Below are 24,907 nucleotides of genomic sequence, written 5' to 3'. Positions count from 1 at the left end.
AAAACACCTTTGAACGTTTAGACCCCCAAATTACAACTTAATCAATTCAAGCAATATGTCAAACAACTAGTGTGCGGAAACTTAACATATGCTATCATACGAAATTGATTAAATACTATCTAAGCCATAACAGATTAAAATCCACAGCAGATAAATAAAAAGGCAAAGATAGAGAGGAAGGAAAATGCAAACACAAAGACAACACGCGATGTGTTATCGAAGAGGAAACCGAAGCCCTCGGCGAAAAACCTCTCCGCCGCCCTCCAAGCGGTAATCAATCCACTAGAAAATATAGTTGGGATACAAGGACAGCAATAGACCCTCCAAGCCTAATCTACCCAGTGCACCTAAGCCCTCCAAGCTTCTTGCTCCAATGAGGTTGCGCCGAACCTTTTTCTTTTCTAGCTTTCCGGATTCCGCTACTAGACCGTAGCATTAACCAATGTAGATTGGCTCCTTCCTAACTGCTTCCCAGAAATCCAAACAGCAGTCTCACAATAATGATGATGGTGAGAACCTGGTTTGGTATAATGCCTCTCAAGGATTTAACAATGGAGAGGAAGAGAGTTGAGGAATTTGAAGAGTCTCTAAGGTATAGATTGTGTGTGAATCAATCTAGTTTTTCTTTAGGGTTTCTCTCTCAAAATTCTCTCTGGAAGCTCTCTTTCAATCGTGGGTAATAGGGGTATTTATACTGGAGTGGAGAGGAATGTGAAACGTCAGGTTTTTACACAACAGGGGTGGCTCGCGGCTTGACCTCGCGGCTTGACTAAGTCGCGAGATAACCGTATGGCCAGTTGTCCTGTTTTGTCCTGTAGTGCTCCAGCTAGCATGACTGTTCATCTTCCAGCATGATTGGCACGTGTGCAGCTTCTGGCGGCTTGAAGCCGCGAGTCACCAGCGAGACCCAGCCGCGACACTCTGTTTTCTTGCACACTCTTGAGCAAACTTCACTCTATCTCACTCACTACCCTTACATCAAACCCACCTAAATACAGGGTTACTAAATGCTGAATTACAAGCAAATTTGGCACGGAATAAAGCTAATAAGATGGTTGAATAAATTCAACCTTACAAAATTATTACCCCAGTTATTAATACTACTGGTGGATAGTTCTATGCCTCTTACCAGAAGAAAGAACTGCTTTTAAAGGCAGATATTAACAAACTTATAGCAACCTATTACCTATAATACAGTGTGCACAATACTACATGTGTTCACAAGCCCTCAAGCTTTTATTACATACTAGCTACTAGTGATGTGCTTGTTATACCAAAGGAAAGAACTGCTTTTAGGGCAGAACACAACATTATAGTTAGTCCCACCATTGCACGTAAATGTGCTTGTTGCATCATCCTTAGGGTAACTGTAAGCATCTGGTTACAGATTTTTGAAAAATTCAGAAAAAGTTGTAGGCCCACAATTTCCAGAATTGCAACAATATTCATCTGTTTTGAAAACGATACATTGGTTGCTATAGTACCCGCTAGGAGTTTTCAATTCAGTTGGGCACTGTCCATTAATATCAGCTGTACATGTTATTCCTTTGATGCACCCATTAGAGTGTGGACGACTAAATTTCTCAGTTCGAAATGAGTCAAACAAGTAATATAGTTTTACAAATGCGAATTTTGTATTGATGATTGTGAGGTACAATTCTCTGAAATTACAAAAAAGTGATTTCTGATTCAATCTCCTTAAAAGACTTATTGATTGGATTTGTAGTAATGTGATTTTGATTCGAACACCCAATATACTTCAATTTGGCTGAAGAATGGATCGAAGATCTTTGGAACATAATTACAATGAATTTCTAGCTATGAGCTTGCTAGAAATCCTTTGTTCTTCACGTTCTTCATGTTCTTCGTGTGCTCCTCATCTTCGAAGGTTTGTGGTGGAAGTTCTTCGGGGCTTTAGAGGCTTGAATCCATGGAGCTTCACTAATTTATGGTTGTTTGAGGTTTCTGGAGGGTTTTGAGCTTGATTCCAGTAAACTTTGAGATCTAGGAATATGATTTGGATGATTCCTCTTCGAATGTTCTCCGTATTTGAAGGTTTGTAATAGAAGTTCTTCGGGACTTTGGAGGCTTGAATCCGTAGAACTTTGCTGATTTGTGATTTATTGAGGTTTCTGGAGACTTTTGAACTTGATTCCAATGAACTTTAAGATCTAGGCAGATAGTTTGGATGATTCTGCTTCGAATGTTCTTCGATTTTGAGTTTGAAGTTCTTGAGGCTTTGAGGCTTGATTCCTGCAGAGCTTCTATTTTTCTAAGTGCTTTTGAATCTTCTCTGATGCTGCTTGTGCTCCAGATGGCTTGGTCCTCTTTAAATGCCTTAGGAAGGCTTCTATTTATAGGAGTTTAGGGGTGGGTGAGCAACACATGGCTTAGTTTGATTGGTGACACATGTCACAGCCTAATTGATCCGTTTATATCATTGCTTACACGCGTTGGATCGCATATGTCATCATTTACATATGTTGGACTGCTTATGTCATCGCTTACACGCGCTGATGTGATTGATTTTTGCATGATATTTGGCGAATTTCTATTGGTTTCTAAGTAGTGATAGCAAAATCTATCAGTAATACGTGGCATTTTGTAATTGGCTGTATTTTGTGGACTTAATAGTGTGACGTGTTAGCTTGTGATAGGTCGGGAATTTTCCCTCTCTACATAGAGGTTGGGCTAAAATCCATAGGAACATTAAACCCTTCAACAAGAGAGATGTCAAAGAAATCCAGGTTTAGATATTGGTTTAAAGTGAATTCGGCAAGGGTGTTTGGGGGTGCACCATAGGCTTGGCATTGAAGAAGCCCACCACAATCACCAGTTTGACAACTGCCACGCCCGGATCCATTAAAAAATGCACCCAGTTCGAGCCCAAACGCGGCCCCAGTTGTGCTGGCATTCATATCAAGGGGCCAAGACTCTTTTAAGTTGAGTTACCTATCACCACCAGGCACGGCTGCAGCCCAAACCACATAGGGACAATTGTTTGCTATGTTGAATCGGGCTGCATGAGCGAAATTAATGAAAAGAGTGGCAAACAAGAAGAAGGAAATGGACAAGTTTTTGAAGATGCTCATTTTGGAGAGTGAGAGGGATATATATGCTATAGTGGTTTGAGGTTATGATTATTAGGAGATGGGTAGGGGTTTATATAAGATTTGAGATTGGATATAACCTGTTGGGGTTGGCGTGGAGAATTTACAGGCATGATTAATTGCCTAATTAAATTCTTGTTGTTTGGAACTGAAATTATCTTGGCTTGACTTGATCACTCTTGAAGACTATTCTAAAAATTTAGTAGTACTCTGTGACATGAAGCTTAATTAGTTCACATTTGCTAAAACAAATAGTTTAGTTTACAGTTACACCTCCTAAACTCTTAAGAGGGAGAGGTATATGTAAGTCAGTTGCAGTCTTGCAGATAAGATCACATGCAATCTTCCGGTCAATAGAAATCTATTGGAAAAGTCTTACTTTTTGCATGTTGGGGTTAACCTTATCAAACTTTACTGCAATTCCGAAACGTTGTCACCTTTCTTTTTGTTTATATCTATATATATATATATATATAGAGAGAGAGAGAGAGAGAGAGAGAGAGAGAGAGAGAGAGAGAGAGAGAGAGAGAGAGAGAGAGAGAGAGAGAGATTCAATTACACTTAGTGTAACTCTAAGCAATATTATACTACCTAATAACTTATTATAGAATTCATATTTTGAAAATCTCACCGATGAATTACATATTTTATATGTTTTTAACCCTCTCGCCAATTTTTATGTCAGTTAGATGTTATTTACTATTCAATTCATAAACTCATCTTCTATGCATTATTTAAAGTTATGAAAACTTGAATTTAAACAATTGACTGATGATATAGCTATTAACCTTTGATCACTTTGAAAATTTTCAAATATGGAGAATATACGAAAATAATATAATATAAAGGTGAATTTGTCAAAACTCACATCCAATTAAAAATATTGAATTGTGTAACATTACTTATCTTAAACTCAACCCATATATATATATATATATATATATATATAGAGAGAGAGAGAGAGAGAGAGAGAGAGAGAGAGAGAGATGTATATATTATTTAGTTCTTTCTACCGGATAACTTTTGAATTCAAATCTCTCTTCACTCACCTAGTGTCAAGAAAAATAATAATAATAGTAATAAATCTTCATTATATTATTTGTAAAAGATGCCTTTAATCTATAACCAATATTTCCAGAATAAGTTTCCTTCATATGGTTGTGAACACCGTAAACCTTTCGGCTCAACCATTAGGTAACTTAGGTCATTACCTAACCCTCAAAAAAAAAAAAAAAAAAAAAAAAAAAAAAAAAAAAAAAAAAAAAAAAAAATCTCAGTCAGTACTTATACTGTTAAGAATATAAAGTGTGAGAAAGACTGAATAGTCTGTATATTGATGTGTGTATAATAATGTACAATAGAGAGCCTTATATAGGCTAGATATGTGTGCAGTACAAGAAAAATGAGTAAACTACAAGTACAGTATACTGGGCTAAGCCCAATGGGCTAAACTAGTCTAAGCTATACACTAACATCCCCCCTCAAACTCGAGGTGGCAAGGAGGAAGCCAACTGGAGTTTGGATATAAGATCTTGAAGAAGACCAGGCGGGTGAGTCTTGGTAAAGATATCAGCAGGCTGGTTAGCAGAGGAGATGGAGAATAACTTGAGATTTCCTTTCTTAAGATGCTGGCGAGTGATGTGGCAGTCGATCTCAATATGCTTAGTGCGTTCATGGAAGACATCATTATGAGCAATGTAGATAGCACTACGATTGTCACAATAAAGAGGAGTGGCAGTGGGCTGTGGAGCATCCATGTCAGTCAAGAGCCAGCGAAGCCAAACAAGCTCACAAGTGGTGTCGGCAAGGGCACGATACTCAGCCTCAGTACTAGAACGGGAAACCACATCCTGCTTCTTGCTGCGCCACGAGACTAGAGAAGTACCTAACAGGAAACAGAAACCTATGATAGAGCATCGATCAGTCGGATCACCTGCCCAATCAGCATCTGAATAAGCATGAAGCTCGAGAGAAGATCGAGAGGAGTAATGCAGACCATGATAAAGTGTGCCTTTGACATATCGGAGAATCCGAAGAACAGCAGCATAGTGGACAGAACGAGGTGCATCCATGAACTTACTAACCATACCCACGGCATGTGAAATATTCGGACGAGTAATAGTGAGATAAATCAAACTGCCAACCAACTGACGATAGCGAGTAGCATCGGATATAGGTTCACCGTCCAAGGGTGTGAGCTTTGCATTGTATTCCAAAGGAGTGGAAACAGTCTTGTTATCAGTGACACCGGCTTTAGAGAGAAGATCAGAAGCATATTTAGCCTGGGAAAGATAGTATCCATCAGAGGATGAGGTAACCTCAAGCCCAAGAAAATAGCTGAGAGTGCCCAGATCTTTCATCTCAAAATGCTGACTAAGGAAGTTCTGAAGAGAGCGGATACCTGCAGAATCATCTCCAGTAATAATCATATCATCAACATAAAGAAGAATAAGAGTGATACCAGCAGAGGATCTTCGAACAAAGAGAGCAGTGTCATGAGGACTCGAAGTGAAACCCTGCTGAGCTAAACTTTTCAAACCAAGCTCGAGGAGCCTGCTTGAGGCCATAAAGAGCATGGCGAAGGCGGCAAACTTGATTGCCTAAGTGTGGATAGCCAGGGGGTGGTTGCATGTATACTTCTTCATGGAGGTCTCCATTGAGGAAAGCATTCTTCACATCCATTTGATAAAGAGGCCAACGGCGAACAGCAACCACAGCAATGAGACATCTAACAGATGTAAGACGAGCAACAGGAGCAAATGTCTCCTCATAGTCAATACCATACTCCTGAGTAAAGCCTTTGGCAACTAGGCGAGTCTTGTATCGTTCAACAGATCCATCAGCCTTGGTCTTGATCTTGTAAACCCACCTACAACCTACTACAGACTGACCAGGAGGCAAATCAACGATATCCCAAGTGTGATTCTTATGAAGGGCATCTAGTTCTTCATTCATAGCTTGCTGCCAAAGAGGGTCAGTATAAGCCTCACGATAGGTGTAAGGTTCATAGAGAGTGGCAAGAGCAAAAGAGCAATGATAATCAGTGAGATAAGGGGGAGGAACGCTTACCCGAGTGGAACGACGAAGTTCAGGACCAATAGGAGACTCAGGAGAGGGTGGTGCCACAGGATCCAAGACAGGCGGGTCATATGCCGGAGACAAAACGAAGATGAGTCATCTGGAGAGGCAGTCGATGCTGAAGAATCCTCCATAAGTTCAGGATAGAGAGGGAGGAAAAGATCAATAAAAATGGGAGACTCTGAGGAAGAAGATGTAGGAAACTGCTGAAGACTCGTGAAAGGACGATGTTCCCAAAACTCAACATGACGGGAGACACGAAGGCGATGAGAAATGGGATCATAGCAGCGAAACCCTTTTTGAGACACACCATAACCAAGGAAACAACAGAGACAAGTACGAGGTTGGAGCTTTGTTCGTTCATGAGGAGGAAGAGAGACAAAGCAAGCACAACCAAAAACCCGAAGAGAGGAGTAGTCAGGAGTTTGACTATAGAGAAGCTCAAATGGTGATTTGTTGTATGTAGTTGGTGAAGGAATACAATTAATAGTGTGCACAGCAGTGAGTGCGGCCTCACCCCAAAATCGCTCAGGAAGAGAGGCAGAAATGAGAAGGGTGCGGACAACATCAAGAATGTAACGATATTTTCGTTCTGCACGACCATTTTGTTAAGAGGTGTAAGGACAAGACCACTGAGGAAGAGTACCATGTCTATCTAAAAAGGATAGGAAAGATTTATCATTATATTCTTGAGCATTATCTGATCGAAAGACTTTAACGGTGCGATTGAACTGTGTTTCAATCATTTTATGAAATGTTTGGTAAGTAGACACAAGTTCAGACCTATCGTGAAGCAAATAAATCCAAGTATACCGAGAAAAATCATCCACAAATATGACAAAATATTTAGATCCCCCCTCAGTGGGAACAGGTGCAGGACCCAAAATATCAGAATGTATAAGATCAAAATGGGCAGAAGAAAAGGAGTCACTTTTATTAAATGGCAATTTTGTTTGTTTGCCAAAATGACAGGAAGTACAATCAAATTTTGAAAAATGAACTGAACCTAAATGACCTTGAGAAGCTAACAATTGAAGACGAGATAAGGAGAGATGACCAAGATGAGCATGCCATAAATCAGGTGAGGAGGTGGCAGTGGTAGCAGCTGCAGAAACAACTTGTGAAGGAATCTTCAAGTCATGAGCCTCAAACATGCGACCAACCTTACGGCTTGTCCCAAGCACTTGACCCGTCCGGGGATCCTGTACATCCACACCATGATTAGTAAATAGAAGATCTACGCCTAATTCGCAAAGTTGACCAACATAAAGCAAATTGAGGGATAACTTTGGAATATGAAAAGTGTCACTAAGGGATAAACAAGGAAAAGAGATTGTTCCTTTATGACTAACAGGCATAGGTGTTCCATCAGCAGTGTAAATGGTGATTGGATGTTCTAAAGGTGCCTTATCAGAAAATTGGGATTCATCAGGAGTCATATGGTTACAACATGCAGTATCAAAAAACCAAGGTTGTTTACCTAAGGTGACAGAAAGGGCAGTGGAAGTGCGGGATAAAACCTGTTGAACAACTGCCTCAATATCAGCCGTAGTAAGTGAGGAAGCCAAAGATGGACCTGTAGGAACCGATGGATCTGAAGGACATACAATAGCTGCCTGAGGAAGAGAAGCTTTATTTTGCTCTTGCACAAATTTCTGTAGCTTACGACAAACAGAGATGTCATGGCCTTTGGCACGGAAAAACTTGCAGTGAGCACCTTTGGAAGACTGAGAGGTGGGACGCCTGGAGTTTATTCGCGGAGGAGCAGTGAATGCAACAATGGCAGGCTGTGGTGAGGGTGTAGCCAAGATATGATCAGATGATGTCATGTGATAAGTAGGCCGATGATTCTCCTCAGAAATGAGCTCCTTTAATGCAGCATCAAGAGAAGGAGTAGGAGACCGGCTAAGTAGAGAAGCCTTAGTAGGCTCAAAATCCTCACGTAAACCCATCATGAAGTGCATAAATCTACGGGGATCCTGATATTTGACAAAAAGCTCAATGTCTTTAGAACACACCAGTGGAGGATCTGCAGCAGAGAGTTGTTCCCACATAGTAGAAGTCTGAGAATAAAAATCAGAAATAGACTGACCTGTCTCTTGGCGCATTTGATAAAGCTTGGATTCAATGTGAAACTCCAAGCTTGAATCATTAGTGCAGTTATAACGATCGGCCAAAAATTTCCAAGCAGCCTCAGCAGTTTCAAGACGAGGAAAAAGATTATGAATGGAGGGAATAGAGGTATTGATAAACCAAGATAAGATCTTACTCTGAATACTCTCCCATTCTTCTAGACGTTCTTCATAATCATCTGTTGTAACAGCAGTCTTGGAAGACTCTTCAGCAGCTATGGCTTTGGACTTAGGGTTTGGTACTGGCTTAGGAATTGAACCGGTCACATATCTCCACAGTTTACGACCCTTGAGAAAGACGGTCATATTCTGAGACCATGCATGATAGCTAGTAGGACCATCCAACATGATAGTAATAGGACGTATGATATCTTGTTCACTTTGTTGAGCCATAATGAAGAAAATGACCAAAAGGTGAGATTTAGATACCTCAAATGCAGAAACGGAGCCCAAAATCAAAATCTACGCGAAAAACTGAGCAAGACAGGTCCTATTGAAAAATTTTGACTTGGTCAACGGTCAACGGACAAAGTCAACGATCAAGTCAAAGTCAACGGTCAGGTCTGGTCTAGTCAACGGATGACGTGTGCTGACGTGGCAGGGTGTCGTCACACTAGGGCTGACGTGGTAGTTCGTGAAACGAAGCTGGCGCGTGGGGCGCATGTGAGCGCGTGTGGCGCGTGGAGGACGTCTGTTCTGGCGCGTGTGGCGCGTGAGTGAGAGTGACGGCGCGTGGCAGCGCGTGGAGCGCTTGCTCGTGAGGCAGAAACTTCAAGCGGCGCGTGTGAAGTGTTTTCTAGCCGTTCTTGGTTGGGTTTTGCTCGGGATTGTATGTTCTGTCACTCAATGCCTTTGCTTTGACAATTGGATGAGCAGAACAATGAGATCCGAGAGTTGTTGGGACTGTGGGCGTGACGGCGGTGACTTGCTTCTGACAGTGGCTACTGGATGAAGGCGAGGGCAGCGGAAGAACGCCGGAGATGTCCACAAGAACCAGAAAGTCAGAGGATTGGCTCTGATACCATGTTAAGAATATAAAGTGTGAGAAAGACTGGATAGTCTGTATATTGATGTGTGTATAATAATGTACAATAGAGAGCCTTATATAGGCTAAATATGTGTGCAGTACAAATAAAAGGAGTAAACTACAAGTACAGTATACTGGGCTAAGTCCAATGGGCTAAACTAGTCTAAGCTATATACTAACATATACAATAGTAATTTTTTTTATTAAAAAAGCACTAGAGTAAAATTTTTTGACAATAATTATCTTAGAGGAGTATTAATTAAGCTCCAAAATTTTACCATTACATGACAATTTTTATCTTAATAGGTGTGTATTTTGTCTTACTCTCTCTTTCAGATGATTAGAATTTTTCATAAGCATGTGAATTTTAGACTAATCAAGTCCCCTACACGCAGTACTAAAACATAGAAGAAACTCAAATATCTCTCTCTCTCTCTCCAAAATTAAAAAGCATTAGCTAAAATATTCTCCAAATAATCTAAAATTGCCATTAGATTTATAATCTCTATCTGAAATAGTAGTTAGGCAGTTCCCTTAGCAATAGCAATCCCTTGAAGACGAAAAACAGTGATTATTATTCCCAAAAAAAAAAAAAAAATCTATCTTTATGTGAGACAACTTTATTATTTTACTTCTCTTTAGACTGTTTCGCAAAGAATGGGAGAATGAAAGGCAATGTTTTGCCTTTTTAACAAAAATGGCAGACGTTCGCTTTTCTTGGTTTTTGACGCAAATGTTTGGTAAAGACTAACACTGCATTTGGAAATGGGGGAAGAGGAAGGAAGGAAAGGCAAGGGAAGTGGTTTCTTGGGTTTGGACAACTTTGGAGGATAGAAGACAAAGAAATGCATAGAAAAAAATTCCCTTTGGGCCCACATTTTGCAATCCGCCCAATTTGGAGAGAAAAGTGGGGGAGAGAAAGTGAAATAAAAAGGTAGAGCTCACTTTTTGACTTCTTATAGAGCAGAAAAGAATGGAATATGTGATATATTGTTCATCAAAAAAAAAAAGTTATATTGTTTATTATAAAATGGTGTATTATAATATATAAAATAACTTTTTGATGTATCAAAGTAAAATTTTTTTAGAACACTTGAACTTAGAGAAAATTTAGTATCACAAATTTTTTTAACACAACTTGATGTTATAGATTGTGAATAATGAAGAAAAAATAGTAAATCTTACCTCCTAAGCTTTCTAACATTGACTAGACTTTAATCAAAACGTGCAAATTAAGAGAATAAAGTTATGAAATTGGAAGAATGTCACATGCACACATGATGAGAATGGGATTGCATCATTTTATGTTCTAAGTTCTATTCATAAAAGACGTAAGTCAAAACTCAAAACCCACCTGTCAAGATATTACAGAGGGATCACATAATCTAGGAAGTAAGAAAGAAAGAATTAATGGGCGTCGGGGGGAAAAGTCTCAAAGAGGATCAAACAGAATAATTCTTAGCATAGCACCAAAAGCCCTCGGTTCTTGGCATCTGGTGGAGAAAGGGACATTTAACATTTTTACTTGCATGCAAATTTATGTCACTGTTGCTAGCCAATGACTCCGTGTATATACCGGCCCGTAGGGGGCGGGGCCAATAATTTTGACTTGGGGGCCTAATTATTGTATTAACAGTTTAATAATACACCATTCAAGTCTTTTTGTTGAGAAGAATACACCATAAGTCAAACTCAAACTTAACACACATTATATAATCAAATATAAGATCATTTGATTCTCAAAAAAATTATTAGTTCATTTGTTAAAAAGGAACTTATCATCCTTTTTTTTTTTTTTTTTTTTTTTTTTTTTTTTTTTTTTTTTTTTTTTTTTTTTTTTTTTTTTAAGCCGGATCATCTTTCTAAACTATAATGAGTATATAAACATCGTCTAAATTGTTATAAACATTTTAAATAAAAAAATAAATGAACTTAGCACATCTTCAATCAAATTTATGCTCACAATATTTCGTTACGTATAATAAACTTAATCAATTATTATCCCTGCCGTAAAACTCTTAAAAATCTCCTTTTTGAAGTCTAAATTATCAAATTGTATGCAATGAACCAAGTTTCATGTTAAAAAAAAAAAAAAAAAAAAAAAAAAACTTGTTTCATAATTACCGTGGAAACTAAAAGAACCAATATAAGATGAATTAACATATTAATCAAATGGTAGATTTGGATATTTTAGCATAAATAGATTCTAATGACAGTCAAATGGAATTTTTTTAATGCTTTAACGATGATACTTGATTTTGATTTTGAGCAAACATAAAAAATATAATTTTTTTCACAACTTGTTAAGGCAACAAGTTATGATCAGTGTAGTATTACCAATTCCAATATGCATATCTCATCTATTATGAAAAAATAGGTGAAAATTTTTGTATTAAATTTTAGGTTTTGATTCTCACACCTTCACTATTTTATATATTAAAATGCAAATACTTATCAATTATAAATAGATGTGTAAAATAATAAATATGATCAAGGTATGAAGGAATATTTAGCCTTAAGTTTAACATAAGCGAAGTTTGATAACAATAAACTAGTATGAATTAAAATTATGTCTAATGTATCAATTACACTGAACACATTAGAATACAATCACATGTTCATAATGTGAAAGCAACTGATTTGTATATTTAGAAAGATGCTTGTCAAGTCTATATCGGTTAGGTCCTATGTAAAGTGTACTTGTGGTCCACAACACAAGTTTCAAGTTCATTTATTTCCACCCAATGTAAGGTGTACCGTCAACCAAATAGTCAAACAACCCATCTAAAAAAAAGAAAAGAATCAAACAACGAATAGCACTGAGACGGGAGTTGCAAACACATGGTGGTAAATCAAACAACGGACGCGAACTACAAGGTCAAGCTGAAATTAAATTATTGATTTACCAATAGAACAAAAGTATGGAATATGGAGGTTATAAGCGTTGATATCGCCATATCTTCCATATATATAGAAAATTTGCTACAACCTCGTGAATATGTAAAATACAACATATATGGTACTGCATATGCTTAAAAGCCCTCAAGCTTTTATTAACCCAGTTATTAATATTTAATACTATTGGTTGATAGTTCCAAGCCTCTTGTACCAGAAGAAAGAACTGCTTCAAGGGTAGATATTAACTACCTTATAGCAACCCATACGGTGTGCACAATACTGCATGTGCTCACAAGCCCTCAAGCTTTTATTACGTATATACTAGCTACTAGTGTTGTGCCTATTATACTTGTACCAGAGGAAAGAGCTGCTTCAAGGGCAAAACACAACCTTATAGTTAGTCCCACCATTGCAAGTAAATGTGCTTGTTGCATCATCCTTAGGATAACTGTAAGCATCTGGGCACAGATTCTTGAAAAATTTGGAAAAGGTTGTAGGTCCACAACTCCCAGAATTGCAACAATATTCATCGGTTTTGAAAACAGTACAAGGGTTGTTACAGTACCCGCTAGAAGTTTTCAATTCAGCTGGGCACTGCCCATTGATATCAGCTGTACATCTTATTCCTCTGGTGCACCCATTAGAGGTTGGACTAAAATCCATAGGAACATTAAACCCATCAACAAGAGAGATGTCAATGAAATCCAAGTTTTGGAATTTGTTTAAACCGAATTCAGCAAGAGTGTTTGGGGGTGTACCATAGGCTTGGCATTGAAGAAGTCCACCACAGTCACCAGTCTGACAACTGCCATGCCCGGATCCATCAAAATTGCACCCAGTTCGAGCCCAAACACGGCCCCCGGTTGTGCCAGCGTTGACATCAAGGGGCCAAGACTCTTGTGGGTTGAGCTGCCTGCCACCACCAGGCACGGCTGCAGCCCAAACTACGTAGGGGCAATTGTTTGTAATATCGAATCGGGCTGCATGTGCGAAAACAATACAAAGAGTGACAAAAAAGTAGAAGGAAATGGATAAGTTTTTGAAGAGACTCATTTTGGAAAGTGAGAAAGATATATGCTATAGTGGTTTAAGATTATGATTATGAAGAGAAGGGTAGGGGTTTATATAGGGTTTGGGATTGGATATGGCCTTTAGGGGTTGGTGTGGAGAACTTGATTACCGGCGTGATTGTCTAATTAAACTCTTGTAAGAAAATTGGAACTGTCTTGGCTTGACTTGACTTGAAGACTATTCTAAAGATTGAGTAGTACTGTGTGACATGAAGCTTAGTCAATTCACAATGGCTAAAAAAAAGGTTTAGTTTGCAGTTACGCCTTCTAAACTCTGAGAGGTATATTTAAGTCGGTTGCAGTCTTGCAGATAAGAAATGCAATCTGCCGGTCAAATTAAAGAAATCTATTGGAAAAGTCTTACTTTTATATATATATATAAATGGTTAGAAACTTTGTTGCTTGTTAAACTTATGTTGCTTTCAAAAATTAATTAGCCTACTATCTGACCATGTGCTGAGAAGGAAAAATATGAACTTGGATGACTATTATACAATCCAACAATATGAGTCCCACAATCAATTTTGTAGTTTAATTAGTACTTTTTTTTATGTTTTTAATGCAAAGACATCTAAAATTTAAATCATGCTCACTTATTATAACTATAGATTTTTTTTAAAAAAATTCTTGGGATTTTCTTTGTCAATTATATTTGTTAGTTCAAAACCATGCATGGGACACATTATATTGTTCCATTATATATATATATATATATATATATATATATATATATATTGTCACATATATCGTCAGATACGAAGGATAAAATTAGTTTCAAAAAAAAAAAAAAAAAAGATAAAATTTGATGGAAGTAGATAAAAGGATAGAAAGTGCAACATATATTTTTAATAGTTTAAGGAAAAAAAAAATGTTTTAAAGTTTATGGATAAAAAAATAAATTAATAAAAAATTTGGAGACGTAAACAATATTTCTTCTTTAAAATAAAAACTAAAAATCACATATATATTAATTATAGTTTTTTTTTTATTAAAAATATATGAATTACAATAATATATAAACTTTTATCTGAAATGAAAATTTTGGCTTTTAGGAAACAAAAAATAGCATTTCTTATAAGAGGATGGACGACATTGACAACCATAAAAAGAAAAAAATCCTCAGCCGCCCCAGCCCTCCCGCGCCTCACCCCAAAAAGAGAAGACGTGGGAGTGGGAGGAAAAGTCTAGAGACGTGGAGATGAGTAATTCTTAGCATCAGCATCAATCTTATCTCTTTGACTCTTTGCATATCAAGGTTGACAATCACCATTTTTACAATCCATAGAATTTTGCAAGGTGTATTATTATTATTATTATTATTAGGTGTAAATACACTTTTGATCCCTACATTTTGGGTCATTTCTCAATTTGGTCCCTAAACTAATTTTACTCTTAGGTTAGTTCCTGATTTTTTTAAATCATTTTTAAAATGGTCCCTATCGTCATCCAAATAACGGAACCCTATCACATGACAGACGAAGTGCCTTGGTTGCTGACATGGTGCTGATGTGGCATTGACATGACATTAAAATATTATTAAAAAAAATTATTTGGTATTTTTCAATGCCAGGTTAGCATTTTATTTATTTTTTTTTTAATTTCTGATAAAAAAATTTCAATTTAAACTGAAAAAATTCAAAAAAAAAATTACAGTTTTAAAGATTGAGGAAAAAAAAATTTAGAGCGATTAACACTATTCACGCTCTGTGTTGGCATTTTTGTGTTTGTGTTTGTGTTTGTATCTATTCATTTTCTTCTTCTTTTAAGATAAACCAAAAAAGTAAAATCAAAACAAAAATAAATTAATAAATATCCCAAACAACATCAGCCAGAGATGCGTATTTATCGTGCTAAAAAACCCAAATTAGTTTGTGTGTTTGTGTGGCATTTGTCTCTCTAGTATCTATCTCTCTCAATCTGAGATGACTTGCTCTCAGATTGGGTTGGTTGAAAAATATCCCAAACCATGGCTGAGAAAAAGAAGAGGGAAGAAGATCAGCCCAGAAGAATTAGAAGAGGAGATCGGCCTAAGAAAAGAGAAGAAGAAGAGGTAGAGGAGATCAGCAACATGGGCATGGCATGCAATCTCCGAATTTTGTTTGTTTGTGTTGTTTGTGTTTGTATCGTTCTTTTGCTTCTTTCTTTGTCAATCTCTGACTTTTTTTCTCTCTCTAAACCCAAATCCCTCTTCCTCTCTCTTTTGATTCATGGGTTCATGGGTTTGATTCATGGGTTCATGGGTTCATGCAATCTCTCGACTTTTGATTTATGGGTTTGATTTTTCTAGTTTCGGGTTGTTGATGATTTTTCTGGTTTCGGGTTGTTGATGATTTTTCTGGGTTCATGGGTTTGATTATTTGCTAAGAAAATCAATAAAAGAAAAAAAATTGATTATTTTAATTTTCTGGGCAAGTTTTCATCTTCTTTTCTATAGAACATGAAAAACAGTTCTGGTTTCACTGCACTATTTAGGGTTTGCTCTTGTTCTGGGTTTGCTCTTGATTCTGGGTTTTATTTCTTTTCTTTTTTTTTGGATTTGATGGAGATTAGATTTGGATTTGGGTTTGCCAGAGATTGGATTGGTTGCTGCGTTTATATCTTGAATTTGGGAAGTACATGAAGAACAGGTTGGTATGTTCTTACGGAAAAAAACAATGAAAGTAAAAAATAATAATAATAATCATAATAATAATAATAATAATAATAATAATAATAATAATAATATAATATGAAAGTAAAAATTTAAAATGCTGACCTGGCATTAAAAATGCCAAATAATTTTTTTAATAATATTTTAATGACATGTCAGTGTCACGTCAGCACCATATCAACAATCAGGACACTCTGTCTACCACGAAATAGGGTTTCGTTACTTGGATGACGGTAGGGACCATTTTAAAAACGATTTTAAAAGATTAGGGACTGACCTAGGAGCAAAATCAGTTTAGGGACCAAATCAAGAAATGGCTCAAAATGTAGGGATCAAAAGTGTATTTACGCCTTATTATTATTATTATTATTATTATTATTATTATTATTATTATTATTATTATTATTATTATTATTATTATTATTATGAAGCTATTGTATAATTTACACTAATAAATCTCTCTCTCTCTCTCTCTCTCTCTCTCTCTCTCTCTCTCTCTCTCTCTCTCTCTCTCTCTCTCTTGTTATCCCAATCTAAACTCCAAGGTTTTCTTTTGTGTGTGTTGTTATCCCAATCTAAACTCCAAGGTTTTCTTTTGTTACTTTTCAAAAGTTAAAATTTGGGATTTTTCAGTTGAAATTTACCATTCTTCTTAACAAAATAAAAAAGTTGAAATTTATCCTCCAAGAAATAAGTACAACTAACTTCATTACATGCGCTTTGCACGTGCAATGAGGCTTTTTTTGGAGGGGGGGTTTTATGTCATAATTTTTCATTAAGATGTAAAATAAATATATAATATGAGAGATTTAAACATGCAGAACCCACTTTTATGAAAGTTTTGGGTTGGAACAATTAGAGAAAGAGAGACAAAAAGAAACAGAAAGAGAAAACAAAATAATGAAATTTATTAAAAACAAGTGGTATGTTCATCCCTTCTTGATTGAGTTTTGAGTGATTGTCTTCTTTTGAAGGTTATTCCAGGCTTTCGCTTATCTTAAATATGCTTATTTGCTTTCTCTAATGTAGTAATTGTTTGTTATTGGGATGATTGAAATTAGTGAGAACACTGGAATAGATGTGTCGGATTGGAATTGTTTTTTAGAATTTGAAGAAGAAATAGAAAATATGATAAGGATGGAGAGATATGTACAAGGAACTAACTACAAGTTATTGGGAGTATAAAGTTAGTTGGAATGTGGAAGTCGATATGTTCAAGAGAGAAAAAAAAAATCTTTTGTAACTAGATTTTTTTATTTAAAAAAAAAAAAAAAAAACCATTTGTTAGAATTTTTTTTTTTTTTTTTTTTTTTTTTTTTTTTTTTTTTTTTTTTACATTTGAAAGATACGTGGAGGAGTTTTTTTTTTTTTTTTTTTTATATATAATTCATTTTAAATTTAGGAGTTGTTTTATTTTCTCAAAAAATAATAAAGTTGTTTTATTTTAAGTTTGAATTTGGCAGAGAAACGTGAAAAAAAGGAGAAACATGGATAAAAAAAAAATTAAATTATTTAAAATTAATAATTTTACATATCTAATCCTATTATTTAAAATTTATAAACAATGTAAATTTGAGGATAATTTAGATATACAAAAGTAAGAGTCTGAAAAGCCCATTAAATAATACTAGCCTCATCACACACGCTCTGCACGTGTGATGAGGTTTTTTTTTTTTTTTTTTTTTTTTTGAGTTTAATATAATTTTTCAATTTAAATTTATTTTATTGTTAGATGAATTTTTATAAAACTAAAATTTAAGAAAAAACTGTATATCTGCTGGTTTTAATGTGTGTTAGTTTTAAGGAAAAAACTGTATCAAACTAATGTGAGATATGTTAAATATAGTATGCTAATTTTTAGGAAAAAACTTATCTAGTAGTATTTTTTTTTTTTTTTTTTTTACTTTTGTTAAATTACAATTTTAACCCTATTTTTTATTTTTTTAAGAATAAGAACTATTAATTTAGATTAGAGGTATTTTTAACATTTTTTGAAGACATAACTAATTTTCTGAATCCTTTTATAATATACTAGCATCTGAGCACGTGCGTGAGGCTCTTCTATTTTTTGGGTTAAAAAAAATGAATACGTGGGATGAGTTTTGTAGATTGGAAGAGTTTTAAAATTGACAAAAAAGTGATTCTATTATGTAGGGAGTTAGTGAGTAAAAGTAGGTGTGGGGGGTAAAAGGCTAATAGGCCCATTTCAATATTTATACTGGGCCAGGGGCCCAACCCATGGAAAAATCCCTCCTCGGCCATAAGGAAATCCTCCTCGGATGGATATAGCCGAGGGTAAAAGAGGTAACAAATCACCAGTAGCGAGACTACGGATCGTTCCATAGGGCAGAGAAAGCACTAAAGTAGAGAGAGATAACAGAAAGAACGGAAGCGTCTAAGGGAAGGCTGCCTTTATTGCATTCAATGCCTTGCGCCTGACACAGCCATACTTCTCTGTCCTTACAACCACTTCCAACAACTGAAGGTAGGGGCTGATGGGACAAGTACCTACCTTAGGGACCCCTGTCAGGAGGAGGAAAACGACTATAAAAAGGGGAGTAAAGAGAAACGAAAGGAGGGGATCCCTAACATACAAGAGGCACCAGAAAAAGCTCCTCGGATCTTGCCGAGGACCAAATTTTCTCTGTTAAACTCAGCCCATGAGGAACACCTTGATGGTTGTCATTCACACACCTAAGCCCAACTCTTTGGCCCACTTTCTACAAATTCATTGTATTGGGCTCATTGGTCTAAGGTTCCGAGCATCTTGGACTTTGCTTGAGAAAATGGGCCCTGCAATTGGCGCCATCTGTGGGAAGAGCTGGAGTGTTAGCAAATGCAACGACCAATCATGGCGGGGTCGAGCTCCTGCCACCAAGAGTCCATCAGAAAGACCGTTGTGGCGGTGGTACAAGCTACACAAAAGCCCCTCCCTTGTGTCCTAAAACACATCGTCGTTGTCGTCACTCAGCCTCCACTCAGGCCCATACTTCGAAGTATTGATTACGCGGGAAGGGTTGTTAAGTGAAACGTGGTCCTAGGGGCTTCTGACGTCAGACATTTGCCCCAGGCACCTGACAAGGGGCTAACTCTCGCGAGCTTAGTAGTCCAGTCCGTTGAATCCCCTACGGAGAGAGAAGTTAATGGCCAAAGGCTAAGTGCTAGACAAAACCAAGGCCTTACATGGTCCTCGGACTCAAGCCTATGGGAAAACTAGACACTCTGAAAGTAAAGGCTAAGTGCTAGATAGAACAAGGCCTTGCATGGTCCTCGGACTCAAGCTTATGGGAAAACTAGACACTCTGAAGGCAAAGGCTAGGTGGTAGACAGAACCAAGGCCTTACATAGTCCTCGAACTCAAGCCTATGGGGAAACTAGACACTCTGAAAGCAAAGCCTAGGTGCTAGATAGAACCAAGGCCTTGCATGGTCCTCGGACTCAAGCATATGGGAAAACTAGACACTCTGAAGGCAAAGGCTAGGTGGTAGATAGAACCAAGGCCTTACATAGTCCTCGGACTCAAGCCTATGGGGAAACTAGACACTCTGAAAGCAAAGCCTAGGTGCTAGACAGAACCAAGGCCTTGCATGGTCCTCGGACTCAAGCCTATGGGGAAACTAGACACTCTGAAATTAAAGGCTAGGTGCTAGATAGAACCAAGACCTTGCCTGGTCCTCAGACTCAAGCCTATGGGGAAACTAGACACTCTGAAAGTAAAGGCTAGGTGCTAGACAGAACCAAGACCTTGCATGGTCCTCAGACTCAAGCCTATAGGGAAACTAGACACTCTGAAAGCAAAGGCTGGGTGCTAGACAGAACCAAGGTCTTGCATGGTCATCGGACTCAAGCCTATGGGAAAACTAGACACTCTGGAAGCAAAGGCTAGGTGCTAGACAGAACCAAGGCCTTGCATAATCCTCGGACTCAAGCCTATGAAGAAATTAGACACTCTGAAAACAAAGCCTAGGTGCTAGACAGAACCAAGGCACGGTCCTCGGACCATATACAACAAGTTAAAGCTACGAATATCATCAAAAACTAGAGAAAGGACCCTAATGCTGGGCGACCCTCTCGGACAGTTTATTTCAGATTACATATCCCTAGGCGGTTACTTTGTTCGCAATACGAAACGTGCGGCTGATATCCCGGTTAGTCTTATATGGTTAACTTATTTAAAGTCAGCACTGTTGTGCTTGTCGATTTTGGTCAATAACTATTTCATTGAAGTCATCGATTCTAAATATGATTCAAGAGAAAAACACCAGTACATCCGTTCACGCGGTAATTATTGCAAAAAGAAAGGATATGTAAAATGCGATAAGATCATCTTTTATTAGATAAAGAGATGGTACAATATACATAAAAGAGCTTAGATAAGCTTGAAATCAGAAGCCAACTGAAAAAATAAATAAAAAATTAAATTAAATTAAATTAAACTATAACATAAGAGTACACGGGGATGATAGACCCTTCAATTCTACTTTAACAACAACTAGGCAAGCCTAGATGACGTCAGTGATGGAAGAGAAGAAGAAGCAGAGGCACCCGAGTGGCACCAGTGATGGAAGAGAGGAAGAAGCGGGGATGCTAAGTCTCCGTGCCAGCTCCGATGGCAGTCGAGCAAGTATCATATTAGCTACAATCGCGCGAGAGCGAATGGTACCGGCGATGGGAAATCTCAGTGTAGTCGCACCAAAAATCTGATGCGACATCCACCTGCTTCGGATTTTGGCTGAAGCAAAAAGAGGCTCCTCCTTTGCATTGTCCAGGAGAAGGAGGGCCTTGAGCCTTTGTCTCCCTTGTCCTGACCGGGCCATTCTGAACCTCGAAGATACCCAAGGCTTCTGAAGAGGGAGTTGTTCCTTCATCCTCATCCTAACCATGATCATCTCACTCCCAAAATCCCAGTCACTCTCATAGTAGGGACTTTGGGAACATTTGAGGAGTTAGGAATCTAGAAACTCAAGGCTCTGCAGACAAAGATGGACTACCTCCCACCGCGCATCTTATATAAGGGATGAATCTGGAAGCAATCAATTCGCTCCGAAACTCCAGGAAGGAATTACAAACGAGATTAATCTCGCTCGAATTCCAAAGTAATCTTCAGCCGTTGAATTTATACCACCTCATAAAAGAGCCCTAATTAAAAGCATGCCTTGTGTACCGAAACGACAGGGATGTGGCTGGGATAGATTAAAAGAATGTTTCATAGCCAGAAACGCGCCTCGAGCAAGCGAAGAGACTCTAGCATTAATGGAAGGCAAGACTTTGGAAATTGCGACAAAGGCCCATTGTCGTCAAAACCCTCTATTCGTCCGAGGAGCCGAACAACAGAATTTTGAGGGGCTATTGTGGGGGGGGGGGTAAAAGGTTAATAGGCCCATTTCAATATTTATACTGGGCCAGAGGCCCAGCCCATGGAAAAACCCCTCCTTGGCCATAGGGAAATCTTCCTCGGATGGATATAGCCGAGGGTAAAAGAGGTAACAAATCACCGGTAGCGAGACTACGGATCGTTCCATAGGGCAGGGAAAGCACTAAAGTAGAGAGAGATAACAGAGAGAACGGAAGCGTCTAAGGAAAGGCTGTCTTTATTGCATTCAATGCCCTGTGCCTGACACAGCCATACTTCTCTGTCCTTACAACCACTCCCAACAACTGAAGGTAGGGGCTGATGGAACAAGTACCTACCCTAGGGAGGAAAACGACTATAAAAAGGGGAGTAAAGAGAAACAAAAGGGGGGGGGATCCTCAACATACAAGAGGCACCAGAAAAAACTCATCGAATCTTGCCGAGGATCAAATTTTCTCTGTTAAACTCGGCCCATGAGGAACACCTTGATGGTCGTCGTTCACACTCCTAAGCTCAACTCTTTGGCCCACTCTCTACAAATTCATTATATTGGGCTCGCTGGTCTAAGGTTCCGAGCATCTTGGACCTGGCCTGAGAAAATGTGCCCCTACAGTAGGAATTTAAATCAACGTAAAAGTAGGAGTTTATTAGAAACAATAAGAATTTATTATTTTTGTCAATTTACTATTTTAAGCCTATTTTTAAGTTTTAGGTAGGGGTATTTTCGATAGTAAAAAAAAGCAATAACTAATTTTCTTTTGCCAATTTACTATTTTAACCCCATTTTTAAGTTGTTGGTTAATTAATTTAGGGGTATTTTTGACCCAAAAAAAAAAAGCAATAGCTAACCTTCTGAATCCTCTTAATATATACAGACTAGCCTCTGAGCATTCGCTCATGCGCGTGCTTAGAGGTTTTTTTATTTTTGGATAAATTTTAATAATTTACATCCATTATAATTTGAAATTACTATATTTTTGAAAAAAAAAAAAAAAAAAAAAAAAACCTGGAGTGTGATAAAAATCCAAAACCCAAAACCCGCACCACAGCCTCGCAGCGAAGATGGACCCATATCTCTTGGATTCACAAAACAAAACAGCCAACTTTCTCAGCACCACCTTCAACCTCAAGGTCCTCAATCATGAGGCTCAAACAATTAATAAAATCCAAAAAGAAAAGAACTAAAATCCCTCTCTGCAAACCGTGAATTTTGTGAGGTGGGAAATTAGGTAGAGCAGTAGAGCTAGAGCCCGAAAGAAACTCGAAGGTCAAGGACCATAAAAGTAGATAGAGACATTGTCAAGTCTGAGCACCAAAAGATTATTATTATTATTATTTTACTTTAGAATGGACTGGAAATTTTAAAGCCCATTCTTATTGGGTTCAGCTTAGTTGGGTTACTTGTTAGTAAAAAAGAGCTTGTTCAATTTTAACCAAGCCCACTTACTTTACTTAACAGAGAAGAGCCCACCATTTTTTTTTTTTTTTTTTTGGGCGACCTAACGGTCTCCCTCCACTTCAATATAGTAGCACCACTTCCTCCTTTCAAATGTTTTTGACCGGGCCTGGAATTTTCAAAACTCACCTTCATCTTTTATCATGCCCAAAGCTAGGAATCCCATAATTTTTCATATAAAGGAGACCAATTTATTTCAAAGCACAATCAAAAGTCCCAACCTTTTTTTAAAATAAAGTGCAAAGTAAATTTAATTTCTCTTGTCTAAATAAAAATTTAGATCAAGTTAACATCAAGCAATAACCATGCTCATGTACATTCCATTACCATTGAGAAAGTGCAAAGCTCATTCCAAACCATCAATTGAAAGTATATGAAGTACCATATGACAACAATAAAATTTTGTTCCTTAAACACCAAGGCACTCATCAAAACAAAATATTACAAACATTTATTATATGGTAAATATGCATGGTTACTTATTATACACCACATATCAGAAATCCTATTTTATTCTTCTAATTTACCTTGGTTTAAATGCAAACTCAATCTAACCATTTCTAATTTACGTCTATTCCATACTAATTTTCCAACAACTCAGTAGTGAAAAACTGTCACATTCCACCGGATGATTGCATTAGAATTGGGAATGTCAAGAAAAACAGTCTCCAAAGTAGCATAACCACGAGCCAACCTGAAAAACCCGGTTCCTGAAACCACAGATACCTCCCTATACTTTTGAAAGATCCTGTCTGCCCCTTGTATTTCTAAGGTGCTACCATTGTACTCCTTGTTGGAGAACACAAATGACATCAATAAATGCAAATCAGAGCCATCCAATGCTGAGTTCACGTACATGCCATGAGCCCTTCCAACCTCAGATGAGTTCCTTTCAATAGCTACTGCCAACTTATCATCCGTCGCAAAGATTGTTCCGAACCCAAGGATCAACCACCGTTTGTGGGGGATGCCAGCGATTGGGGTGGCAGTGACATTGGCACCCGTCTCCCAATCTTGCATGTAGAACACCATGTTGGTTTCTTTCAGCTTTTGGAACTGGTACTTTGAAGCTTCAATGGATGTGGCTAGAGCTAGGAGGAACATGAAAGACAAGATGACAATTTTAGTTGCCATTGTGGATTGAGCTAACTAAAATGGCAAGCAATTGAGCTCTTAGAGGGTGAATGAAGTTGTTTGTGTGATGTGGCGATGAATGGTGAAGGTGCAAGGGGTTCTATTTCTATATACTTACAATGCTAGAGAGAGAGAGAGAGAGAGAGTATATCTACGTCACGTGCGCACGCTGGCTTGGTAACTGATTGATTGTCCATATTAGTGCTGGGTTGGTATAATTTGGAAGTTTATGACTGAAATATTGTATGAGTTTGGTAGCTAGCTAGGTTAGAGCAAGTTAGAATTAAAATTTATTTTCTTAGTAGGTGGGATGAATCATTTCATATGTCCATAGTTAATTATTGGCCAAATATCGTTAAGCATATCTACGTCACGTGCGCACGCTGGCTTGGTAACTAATTGATTGTCCATATTAGTGCTGGGTTGGTATAATTTCGAAGTTTATGACTGAAATATTGTATGAGTTTGGTAGCTAGCTAGGTTAGAGCAAGTTAGAATTAAAATTTATTTTCTTAGTAGGTGGGATGAATCATTTCATATGTCCACAGTTAATTATTGGCCAAATATCGTTAAGCAATTCTAAGAGCACAGTGTATTACACAATTTTTGCTATAACTCATCACATAATGAGTTATGAGCAATGAGCGGTGAAAATATGAATCTATATGAGTCTATTACTTTTTTGGTGAGTCGTGACAAAGATTATGTAATAAGTTGTCTCTAGCATTTTTCATCATTATTTTCAGTTCAATCATGTTATATTGCATGTCATATATATATATATATATATATATATATATATATGTAAAGCTTATGTGCGATACTGTTGGTTGGCTGATCTGTGCGTTTCTGCTAGTAAAACCTGCATTATTCAAGTTCAACTCAATGTTACATGTAAATTATCGTAGAAATGAATGTCAGGCATCGACAATAAAACATGATTAAAAAATAAATAAATAAAGATCGATAGAATTTTAGAATTGAGGGAAAATATAGTGG

General features: G+C 37.4%; 2 protein-coding genes and 1 pseudogene across 2 annotated transcripts; all 3 read right to left on the bottom strand.

Annotated features, from left to right (window-relative positions):
* Positions 1-859: 859 nt before the first annotated feature.
* LOC115972515 lies at positions 860-3,092 on the bottom strand (annotated as a pseudogene).
* Positions 3,093-12,210: 9,118 nt separating this feature from the next.
* LOC115972517 (protein P21-like) lies at positions 12,211-13,346 on the bottom strand. The gene has a single exon (XM_031092830.1). It carries the CDS (start codon positions 13,296-13,298, stop codon positions 12,618-12,620), a length of 681 nt encoding a protein of 226 aa, XP_030948690.1. The 5' UTR covers positions 13,299-13,346; the 3' UTR covers positions 12,211-12,617.
* A 9,949-nt stretch (positions 13,347-23,295) lies between these two features.
* On the bottom strand, positions 23,296-23,973 carry LOC115970860 (dirigent protein 22-like). Its single transcript, XM_031090477.1, has one exon. The coding sequence runs from the start codon at positions 23,906-23,908 to the stop codon at positions 23,372-23,374; it is 537 nt and encodes a 178-aa protein (XP_030946337.1). The 5' UTR covers positions 23,909-23,973; the 3' UTR covers positions 23,296-23,371.
* Positions 23,974-24,907: the final 934 nt, after the last annotated feature.

This window comes from Quercus lobata, chromosome 12, assembly GCF_001633185.2.
Source record: "Quercus lobata isolate SW786 chromosome 12, ValleyOak3.0 Primary Assembly, whole genome shotgun sequence".
In the NCBI taxonomy this organism is placed as follows: domain Eukaryota; kingdom Viridiplantae; phylum Streptophyta; class Magnoliopsida; order Fagales; family Fagaceae; genus Quercus; species Quercus lobata.
This window is presented reverse-complemented; position numbering and strand designations above follow the sequence as displayed.

Excerpts from the sequence above, each read along its gene's own strand:
- LOC115972517 (XM_031092830.1), bottom strand. The coding sequence starts at position 13,298 with ATGAGTCTCTTCAAAAACTTATCCATTTCCTTCTACTTTTTTGTCACT.
- LOC115970860 (XM_031090477.1), bottom strand. The coding sequence starts at position 23,908 with ATGGCAACTAAAATTGTCATCTTGTCTTTCATGTTCCTCCTAGCTCTA.